We start from the raw sequence: 11,580 nt of genomic DNA, 5'->3' as shown, positions 1-11,580 counted from the left end.
GCCGCCCGCGCCCCCTGCGCTTACCCCCCGCCCGCCGGCTCCACCGCGCCGCCCGCGCGCCCCGCCCGCTCACCTCGGACCGCGAGCTGTACTTGAGTCCCGCGCCGAAGTCCTCGGCGGCCCCTCCGCCCTTGCGGGCCCGATGGCTTTTCATGGTCCCGGTGGCCGGTCTGGGATCTCAGAAGCGTCGTCCCCGCGGGCGGCGGGCTCCCATCGCCGCCGGGGCCGGGGGCGCGGGCGTGCCGGGGTCCAGCCGCAGGACCAGGGCGCCGGCCGCCGCCGCGCTCCCTCCGCTTCCTGGCCGCGCAGGTAGTTTCTGGGTGTGGCCTCCGGGCCCGCCCCACCGCCCCCGCCTCCCGCCGGCCGCCCGGGCGCCGCCGCCCTCTGGCGAAAGGGGAGAAGAAGGCCAGGGCCTGAAGGTGACGGGAGAGTAAGGTGCGGCCACTTGATTGGTGGTGGCCATTGGCGGTACCGACGCCCCGCACTGCACAGGCTCTCAGTAAGTAGTAACAACAAACGTTGTCCCCCGCTCTCGTCCCCTCTCCAAGTGGCCCTATCATCCGGAAGACAGCCCTTCCATCCGCCTGCTTGACGCCGACCATGGTTTTTCTCTCTCCCTTGAATCCTTCAGTCTCTCTCCTTCTTGTTGCCTGACCAGGTCTCAGTTATAACCCCTCCAAACCCAAACAGAAACCAGAACTGTCCCTTGGCTCAGCCTCCCCCTCCAGCCACTGCCGGCCTCTTCCTCGCGCCCGGTAGCTTCCTCTTCTTCACTGTTGGGAGGTCCTTGCTGCGGCCTGCGGCCAGCTGTTCTGAGTGGTCACCGGACACCTGAGTCGTTCCACCAAATGCCTTCTTACCGTTCCCAGCGTCCTTCACTCATTTGCAGCACCTGATGCTGACTGGTCCCACCCTCCAATGCCCACCCTCCCTGGATCCTGGTCCTCCTTTCCGGCCCCCAGATGTCCTGGTTCCCAAAGCTCTCTCTTCAGCCTTCTCCCTTTTTTCTCTACACTGTTTCGGCAACTCCTCTCATCTGATGGCTTCAAATAGATAAATCTGCCTTCCTAGCATTGACAGCATGAATGAGTGCCAATTCCACATCAACAGTTGCCTGGGAACTTCTCCGTTTGTGTTCTACTGGTATTACATAGTCAACAAATATGATTGAGCACATATTATATGCTAAGCGCTCTTGTAGGTGCTGAGAAACAAGAGGAAAAAAGTTAAAATATCTGTTTTGCAATCAACAAGCCCTCCAGTTCCTTCCCAGACTTGCCCACCTCCCCTGTTTTCTCTGATTACAACAGTATCATTTTCCGAGGCTCAAAACCTTGGAATCTTCTTTGACTCTCCACCCTCCTTACATCTCATATCTAATTAGTTCCAAATGCACCCAAGTCCTCTCTCAGGTAGCTGATATAGACAGCTCTCCTGCCCGTCTGAAGACCCCGATTCAAGTCCTCATCACCCTTTGCCTGGATTTGGCAAGAAGCGAATGGATCTCCTGCCTCCAGTTCAGCAATCAGGTTAATCTTCCTAAACCTCAGCTTCTTTAAAACCTTCAGGGTTTTATGGTTAAGTTTGTAATGGTTAAGTTTGTGCACTCCGCTTGGGTGGCCCGGGTTTCGCAGGTTTGGATCCTGGGCGCAGACCTTCATACTGCTCATCAAGCCATGCTGTGGGGGGATCCCACATACAAAATAGAGGAAGACTGGCACGGAGTTAGCTGAGGGCCTATCTTCCTCACCAAATAAATAAATAAATAAAACCTTCAGTGTCTCCTGGATCAAGTCTGACCTCCTTAGCATGGCCGTCACAATGTGACCTGTCTTCCTGTGCAGCCTTGCCTCCCAGTGTTTCTATTTGGACCCTTCTCTGCAGCCAGACTTTCCAACCTTTGCCCCTTTCCTAATTCTTCTCGTCCACTGGGAAGCCCTCCTCGCTCACACACATCTCTGCACGTTGGGGCAAAGTCACCCACAGTGGTCGTTAGAGTTGTTCACCGAGTGTTTCTCGCTCTTTGCCTTCTGGGCACAGGCAAGGACTGCACTCCTCTGCTTTGAAGTTAGCTGTGGCCCTATGGCTCGCTGCGGACAGGGAAATGTCAAGTGAGGGATTCACACCACTTCCAGGTAGGAGCATGAGGAGGCGATGCACATTCCCTCGCCCTCTTGCCCTGCTAGTGCGATCCTGGAAGCACATGTTGAGACGGAACCTCCGGCACCCTGTGACCCTGTGGCTGCAGGGAGCAGAGACCCCTGCTGATGTGCTCTGGATACATAGCATGAGTGAGAAGTCAGCTTTTGGGGTGTGAAGGCACTGAGAGTTGAGAGTTGTTCATCACTGCGGCAAACGTAGTCCCTGCCGACTGACAAATGCCTGCTCCAGGAGAGCTTCCTTCCCTCGAAAGCAGAGCTAGGCCAGTTTGTACCTCTATCGTGGAATTTGTCACCTTTTCTTTGCATTTCTGTCAGTGTCTTACTCATCTTTGAGTCCTCAGAGCCTTGCACAATAAATCATGTCAGTTTAGTAGGTGGAAAATAAATCTGCCATCTTCTATCATATAAAGCGTTCCAAAGCTAAATAGAAGACATCAAAAAATCATTTTCTGTGTATTTGGACAAAGTCATTTATGGTGCGTTGGGGGCACTACTTTGGTGCCACGGTTACCAATGGCTCAATCCCCTTGAGTTTGTGTGGATGGCTGAAAGTAAGCTGGGTCTGCAGTAAGGTAAATGAGAGGGCACTCATGGCACTCAGGCCTGCTGTTCTGCTACAAAAGGAGTGTTTCATATCATCTCCCAGGTTCCCAGAGCATCATCTTTTATCTCACGGAACTAATCAGCCTTCACATAGAAAGCACTGGGTGCTGTCATTTGAATGCAAGACACATGCAATGCATTTACTGTGATTCCAGATCAAGAGGAAGCAATGCAGGCCAAGACCCTTCCCCTATGATTCATTGTGTCATGTCAATTTACATTAAACCCATTGGCTTCATCTTCATAACACTGTGATATGTGTGCTTTTATTCCTAAATTGTAAGTGAAGAGACCCAAGAGCAGACAGCCTAAAGGATACAGCCACGTTTTCATACTCACAAGGGGCAAATCCAGACTCGAACCCAGATTTCAACCTGAGGCCCGTGTCATTTCTCTGTCACCGTCCCCTCTGTGCCCTCACACCGCTCCGAAGCTGCCATCTCTGTAAGTCCTTCTCCTCCTGACCCCAGCACTGCTCGTGGGGGAAGTCTGGGCTGGGTCCCTGAGACTCCCTCAGAAGGCCTCTCCAACTAGCCCCATGTCCTTGGGGTCAGGGCCACTTAGAGAGGGTACAAGTGTGGCCCTGACCACAGGCTAAAAGATAGTGGCTTCAACGGGTGGTAACATAGGAGAGAGAGAGGCCGTGTCAGGGAGACCCGGCCCAGGTGTAAATCACAGAGCTCTGTTCCCATCCAAGACGGTGAGAGCAGGTGGCAGACCCAGCTGGGCAGACTGCGCCAGGCCACAGGCAGCCCCCACTCCCGCCCCAGCAAACAAGAGGGGCAGAGAGGTTTAGAATGAACCAGTAGTCGTGGAGGTGTCATCTGTGGATGTTTCTGAACCTTCCAGAACAACAAGGTTTATGTATTTGCCACCTCCTGCCACTTTTGCTTTTGTGCTGGTTCAGCTCTAGCACTCCCCTGTGGAAGGTAAAAATGTGCTTTCTAAATACCGGTGGTTTAGTAGCCCCCAGGTCATGCTACCTTCTCCGGACACCACCCCCACCCTTCACCCAGTGCCCAGCAGTGGGAGACTCTGAACCTCTCCCCTGCTCCTAGCCTTTCCAGCGCTACTCCATCGGCCTGATCCTTCCCCCTCGCCTCGCCCTGCTTTGTCTGCTCCCGCTGAAATCCACGTTCAGCTAAGATATCACTCCTGTGGAACTTTCTCGGGCATAGTGAATCTCTTCTTCCTTGGTTCTTCCAGAAATTGGTGCCCTCCTCCATTAGAGCTTGTATTTCAGGGCACTTTGGTTTTCCTGGTCCGCATAAGTGCTGTCTAAATGCTGTTGCAAGAATGAGTGAGGACAGTGCAGGAAGCTGATGAGCGTATCCATATATTAAGCCCTTGCTCAGGCTTCTGCTCTTGGGTTTCCTCACTTACTATTTAGGACTTCACTTACAGTTTGTCGCATCTGTCATAATTCTATGAGGATTAAACCAAATGGGTTTAATGTAATGACACACGGTTACACTTCTTCCTCTGTCACACACATAGCATGCACTCAGCAAGCTGATATGACACAGTGGTCACAGGAGAAAGGTCTTGGCCTGCATCGCTTCCTCTTGATCTGGAATCACAGTAAATGCATTGCATGTGTCTTGCCTTCAAATGACAGCACCCAGTGCCTTCTATGTGAAGGCTGATTAGCTCCATGAGATAAAAGATGCTGCTCTGGGAACCTGGGAGACCATATAAGACACTCCTTTTGTAGCAGATCAGCAGGTTTTAGTGCCATAAGCGCCCTCTCATTTACATTACTGCAGATCCAGCCATCTTAGTAAATGGCTCCCTCACCCATTTAGTCAAAAATTCTAAAGACATCACCTACTTCTTCCTTTTCCTTATCCCACCGCAAACAAACAAATTGCCACGTCTGTCGGTTCCACCTCCAGAATATACCTGGAATCTATCTACTTCTCTTTCCGTGCTGCGGTCTCCCATTCGAAGCCACCGTCATCGCTCCCTGACTACACATGGTCTCCTGCAAGTTCTGCCTTTGTCTGCTGGGCTCCACTCCAGTCCGCTGTGACGACAGTGAAAGAGCCATGGCCTGAGTCACTCCCCTCTCAGAACACAAAGCTGCTGAAGGCAGGATCAGGATCGTGAATCCCCCAGCTCACACGCAGTAAGCGTTGTTAAATTATTAAAAAACTAAATGAATAAGGGAAAATGTAAGTAAATGTTTTCCTGTTTTCCATTATCACTTAAAACTTTTATTGTTAAATGTAACACAAATGTAGAAAAGCGCATCAAACAAATATATAGCTTAAGGTGTTACTATCAAGCTCCATCCGGTCATGGCCACTGCGGGGAGGAAACAGAACCTTGCTGACACTGCCAGCACCCCACGCGCCTGTCCCCAGACCCCCTCCCCGCTAAGAGCAGTCACTGATGACTTCCCCTGGTGATTACCCGTCTCATTTTTCTTTATGTAGCTTTATCACCCTGGCCTGAATCTCTACACACTAGAGTTTAGCTCTGGCCTGCTTTCTGTTAATTTGTTTGTTTTAAATATGTCTTTTAGGTCTCTTTTAATCAATCTAGAGGTTCCCACTTCATCTTTTTTTTTTCCTTTTACAATTTATTTACTGAGGAAATCAGATCATTTGTTCTGCAGACTTCCCACAGTCAGGACCTCGCTGACTGGATTCTCAGTGTCGTCTATTGAGGGAATTCCCTTTCCCTTTGCATTTCCTGCAAACTGTCATATGTATCTAGAGGCTTAATCCAGTAACGGTTTGATTTCCTTGGAGGGAAAGTTACTTCATTGGTGACGGTGTGTTTTTCAACATGATGCCCATGTCTGCTGTCTCTCGTATTCCTAGCTCCGTGCTCCGATTCTAAATTCATTAGGAAATGCAAACAGTAACATTTCAATTTATCACTCCTTGTTCATTTACTTGCTGGAATATTTCTGTAAAGAGAAAATTCTTGTCTATGTGGTTGCCCAGAGGTAACATTTGTATAGAAAGGAAAGACAAAGCCTGAGTCTTTCCCTTTCATTAGCAGGTTTGTTTGTTTGTTTGTTTTGAGTAAGATTAGCCCTGAGCTAACTCCTGCCAATCCACCTCTTTTTGCTGAGAAGAATGGCTCTGAGCTAACATCCATGCCCATCTTCCTCTACTTTATATGTGGGACTCCTACCACACTGTGGCTTGACAAGTGGCACCACGTCTGCAACCGGGATCCAAACCGGTGAACCCCGGGCCACTGAAGCTGAACGTGCGCACTTAACCACTGCACCACCAGGCCAGCCCAGCAGTTTTCGAAATAGTTAATTCCCTAACATCTTCCAAAGGGAAGAGTGTGTTTGCAAAGTGTTTGCTTGTTTTTGTATTATTATGGATTCTTCTATTTAAACATATTTGATATGTTTTTGTTCATTGCCATTTTTGTGCCTATTTGTGTTCTATTTTTGTGCTTATTTGTGTTCAGATTGAACCTCTTTGGCCAGTGGGAGCCTCTTCAAGTTGGCTCTGGGTTTTTTGGGTTTTTTTTTAAAGATTGGCACCTGAGCTAACAACTGTTGCCAATCTTCTTTTTTTTTCTTTCTGCTTTTCTCTCCCCAAATCCCCCCAGCACAAAGTTGTATATTTTAGTTGTGGGTCCTTCTAAGTTGTGGCATGTGGGACGCCGCCTGATGAGCAGTGCCATGTCCGCGCCCAGGATCTGAACCAGCGAAACCCTGGGCTGCCTCAGCGGAGCGCACAAACTTAACCACTCGGCCACGGGGCCGGCCCCTGGCTCTGGGTCTTCTGGAACTGATCCTACCCATCTTGATTGTTTCTTTGTTTTCTGGTAAGATGTTCCAGGTTCATCTTGTACATTTTCTGCTGAGACATGCTATCAGCCATTTCTTCAAGACATCCAAGTGTCTTTTAGTGAAAAATGGTATTTCAAGACAATCCTCTGGGCACACAGGACGTTCCTTACTGCTGAGTTGCCCAATATTTCTGGAGCTTTTGGTGGACAAAGCTAGGAATTTTTTAAAGAGAAAAATATCCAACAAACTCCTATGGATGCTTCCAATTCAAATTTAGGATCACAGGGTATTGACTGAACTTATCCTGTCTTGTATCTGTATTTTCTTTCTCCCACAATGAAAGTCTTTGTTCTCATGTCACCTATTTTCTTTTTTTAGCCCAATTTCCTTTATTAGATGAAGGTGACAGATACAATTTTCTCATTAGAGTTCAGTGAATTTGCCCTAATGGAGTTTTTGTCAACTTGCCAGCTCACAAACAGCAGAATGCTCTAGCTAATTTGAGCAAAAAGAGAGAATTATTAAAGAGTCTGAGGAAGCTCACAGAATCCCTGGGAGGGGCAGGAAGGCAAGAAGAGAGGAGACACAACCAGGAACAAGGCCAGCCACACCACAAGGCTGCTCTGGAAGCCCCCACTGTTCCGGCCCCAGGGGGACACCAGCTATAGCTCATCCTGTTGAGAACCACCCTGGACATCAGTAAAGCTGCCACTGCTGCCTGAAAGCTGCGAGGCTCGGCTGTCGCCCTACCCAGAGGGTGGCCTGTGTCCTTTCTTTGTTCCCTCTTGAATAAGTCTCTTGTGAGCGCCTCTCACTGGTGATCCTGTTACAGCTGTGCCCTACCTACAAGCCAGCAGACAACTCGAGTTCTGGTTCCTGCCTTGGGTAGGCAGGACTTATGATACGGAAATCCTCCAAATATAGGACAGCTGCTCAGAAGATGCCGTGGCATCCGTGAACTGGGCGAATGCAGGTGCTCTGAGCTGGTATTTTGGGAGCGTGTCTTTGGAGCCCTTCTGGAAATGCATTTTATTACCTGGGGCTACTTATTTGATGCTCTGTCTTGAGAGCATCATTGAGAATTTCCCTTTCTCTGGCATCCCCTGCCTGCCTGTAATCAGCACATCCAAGTCCATCCCTTCTCCCGTCTGACATGCGCAGCTGTGCCTCAGCCTACTCCCTGACCCATGGGGCCCGCACGGGCTTTTTAAAAATCAAAGTATGCCAGCTCACTCGCTTACATTCTGAGCTCAGGGCTCATGTGCCTAGTTAGAGGAACTCAAGGTTTTCTTGTTGGTTTGTTTGTTTTTAATTTTTTTAAGTTAATTTTTATTGTTTTTGATAGTTTACAATCTTGTGAAATTTCAGTTGTACATTATTGTTTGTCAGTCGTGTTGTAGGTGCCCCCCTTCACCCTTTGTGCCCACCCCCCAGAACTCAAGTTTTAATCAAATAATGTAAATATATGTGTGTGTGGCTTTAAAAGATTCTTACAAAGTATTACCTTCACTGCAATTGAAGATACTAGTACTTAAAGCACAGAACCAGAAAAAATGTTTTAAAATACCAAGACCACAGATTTACATTTACTGTTAATAATGATGTCCCTCTCTCAGTGTAAGTTGGGTCTTGAGGCATAATGGATACGATGAGGCCAACATGATTAACAAGACTTAAAAATTAAATGTCTGGTGCATGAAGACAAACCACTACCATTTTTTTAGTGCTTAAAGTCATGCATTACTCAATTTAGTAATTTACAAAATTTCATTAAGGAATGATAAATGTACAGCTTGAGGTTTCCTAATTAAAGCCAAGGACAGAAAGCTATAAATCAGTATAGAATCACTGTTTCCTGACACAGCAGTAACGGCTGAAACACACGGAGAACAACAGGGCAACACAATAATCCATTCTCCTGTCAGTAAATGCTGTTGGACAATGCTCAAATGTGAACAAACAAAAAACAATGCTGAGGGTTTGGATGAAAGTACAGATGTTTCTATTATAGCCCAGTTTATGGTATAATATTTGCCAATTGTTTTTAATCATGAAGTACACAAATACTATTTTTTTAGTGATCCCTATGTACTGGATCAACAGTTAAAAACAATAATACCTAGGGGCCGGCCCAGTGGCACAGCGGTTAAGTTTGCACATTCTGCTTCTGTGGCCCAGGGTTCACCGGTTCGGAACTCGGGAGCGGACCTACACACCGCTTGTCAAGCGATGCTGTGGCAGGCGTCCCACATATAAAGTAGATGAAGATGGGCACGCATGAAAGCTCAGGGCCAGTCTTCCTCAACAAAAAGAGGATTTGTAGCAGATGTTAGCTCAGGGCTAATCTTCCTCAAAAAAAGCCAGTAATAATAATAATACCTAACATTCACTGAGCGTTTGCTCTGTGCTGAGCACTGACTGACCTGTGTCTTTACCTGTGGTCACTCCCTCCTGACCCAGTGAGGTAAGTACTATCGCCACCCCCATTTTTTCAAATGGAGAAACTGAGAGCAGTTAAATAACTTCCTCAAGGTCTCCCAGAGAGTAAGTGGCCAAATCTGAATTCCCACTTGTAACATTACAGCTGCCTCTTAAATTTTATTTGTATTTTATGGAAAAGAATGTATTATGGGAAATCTGGGAAAATGTAATACTAATAGAGTGGCTGCTTTGACTGGAGTAAAGAAATGTTTCCAGGTAAGATTCTGGTGCTGGCCCACATGGAATATATGAATGCACAATAGGCTACAGCATGCCTTCAATGTGGTTATTTTGATAAGAATCAAACTCTGAGGGGCCAGCCCAGGGGCGCAGCGGTTAAATTTGCACGTTCCACTTCAGCGGCCTGGGATTCGCTGCTTGACAAGCCATGCCGTGGCAGCATCCCACGTATAAAGTAGAGGAAGATGGGCACAGGTGTTAGCTCAGGGCCAGTCTTCCTCAGCAAAAAAGGAGGAGGATTGGCAGCAGATGTTAGCTCAGGGCTACTCTTCCTCCAAAAAAAAAAAAAAAAAAGACAAGAAATTGCTCTCTTAGGGGCTGGCCTCGTGGCTGAGGGGTTAAGTTTATGCGCTTCGCTTTGGTGGCCCAGGGTTTCACCAGTTCGGATCCTGGGCACGGACATGGCACTGCTCACCAGCCCACGCTGAGGTGGCATCCTACATGCCACAACTAGAAGGATCCACAACTAAAAACATACAACTATGTACTGGGGGCTTTAGGGAGAAAAAGGAAAAATAAAGAATCTAAAAAAAAAAGGAATCAAGAACTTCGAAAATATAGTAGAATCTTTGCGGTATTTTTCAGTAAGATTGGAAGTGACCAAGCGAACATTTTGTGCCAGAGACTCATTCTGTGATAGAGTATTCAAAGAGTTGTTGAACTTACTGCTGTTATTGGATCAAACAGTATCGTTTCAATGATCTGCATGAATCCCTGCTAGAAAAACTACTGACTCAATAGAAGGCAAGTGAAAAAAGGTTGTTGAACTTGGAGGTGTTACATTGTTTTCCGTTTGTTTGTTTTCTAAGCTAAAAAACACCTTTTCCAATTTGCTTTTTCTAAAGAAACTCATGCTACGGAGAAATTTGAAAACAAATGTCTGGAACGGTTTCCATTACTGGGTAATTTTGCTGTCAAAAGTGACGTCTCACCTCAAAGACCCATTTGCACACTGAAATTCAGAAACAGGATTGGAAAGTGAGTGTCATGCTAAAACAGGCACAGCCCGTCTTGCACCTCTCCCGTTCCAGCCTGCTTTTGCGAGGTGTCTCTTACAGCTTTTCTTTAAACAGCTTTATTGAGGTATAATTGACATACAATAAACTGCACACATTAAAAGTGTACAATCTGATAAGTTCCACATATGTATACACCCCTGAAACCATCACGACAATCGATACCTCTTTCAGTTTTGATCACTATTAAATATAGTAGCGAAATGACCTTGGAACCAGACTTTCTAATTGCTCTATTTCAAAGTGTTAAAACACAACTTAAAACATAATATGGTATGTGGGAACATAACTCCCCACTTCTAAGTGTGGGCGGCACATAGGGACGTCCTTCCAAAAGGGAACATAGGGGAGAGAGCTTCACAGGGAGGGCGAGGAAGAGCGACTCAGCCAGCTGGTGGCACCACGTGAGCAGAGGTGAGCCTCAGGGACAGGGTGCACCTGGATCTGGCGTGAGGGGGCACCTTACCTCTGTGGTCTTCCTCCCCAGTAACACAGAACCCCAGGGCTTATCACGAGAAGAACGTCAGACAAATCCCAACAGAGGGCATCCTACAAAACACCTGACCAGTACTCCTCAAAACTGTCAAAATCACCAGAAACAAAGAAAGTAAGAAAATGCCACAGTCAAGAGGAGCTTAAAGAGACACAACTAAATATAATGCGCTATCCTGGGACAGAAAAAGGACATCAGTTAAAAACTAAGGAAATCTGAATAAACCATGGACTTTAGTTAAGAGAGAGAATGAGGGGCCAGCCCCGTGGCCTGGTGCTTACGTTCAGCACAGTCCACTTTCGTGGCCCAGGTTCATGGGTTTGGACCCCAAGCATGGACCTACACCACTCATCAGCCATGCTGTGGTGGCGACCCACATACAAAGTAGAGGAAGATTGGCACAGATCCTAGCTCAGAGCTAATCTTCCTCAGCAAAAAACAAAGAGAGAGAGAGACAGAGAGAGAATGAAAGCAATCACTGCTTGCACTAAAACTGGTAATATTTTACTGGACCCAAAAGGCTCTGTACCCTTATTAATAAAAAAATTTGGAAAAATTATTTCATCTTTTTATGGTAGTATCTGCATATAATTTTAAAATAACTGTATATAGGGCATGCATTAAAGATATCTTATTGATGGAGGCTGCTGCTGTAATCAGAGAGAGCCACTGACTTCAATATTTTAAATTCAATCAGACCTGGGTTAACTGGGACAGAAACTCTGAAGATTCCTCAGAAAGTCATGCTCCATCCATTTCGAGGATGCTAGAAAAAAATTCTTTTTCTGAGGAAGATTCATTCTGAGCTAATATCTGTTG

At 47.0% G+C, this 11,580-nt stretch overlaps 1 protein-coding gene across 1 annotated transcript in view; it reads right to left on the bottom strand.

Moving 5' to 3' along the window:
* Nucleotides 1-299, bottom strand: part of ST14 (ST14 transmembrane serine protease matriptase) — a 40,003-nt gene extending 39,704 nt beyond the window's left edge. Inside the window, exon 1 of the mRNA XM_046685652.1 lies at nucleotides 74-299. Coding sequence (XP_046541608.1) covers nucleotides 74-154 — 81 coding nt within the window. The 5' untranslated portion in view covers nucleotides 155-299. The remainder of the gene's footprint in view (nucleotides 1-73) is intronic.
* Between the last annotated feature and the right edge of the window lie 11,281 nt (nucleotides 300-11,580).

The sequence above is a fragment of the Equus quagga genome, chromosome 14, assembly GCF_021613505.1.
Source record: "Equus quagga isolate Etosha38 chromosome 14, UCLA_HA_Equagga_1.0, whole genome shotgun sequence".
Lineage (NCBI taxonomy): Eukaryota > Metazoa > Chordata > Mammalia > Perissodactyla > Equidae > Equus > Equus quagga.
Note: the sequence above shows the minus strand (reverse complement) of the source record. Positions and strands in the feature narration are given on the sequence as shown.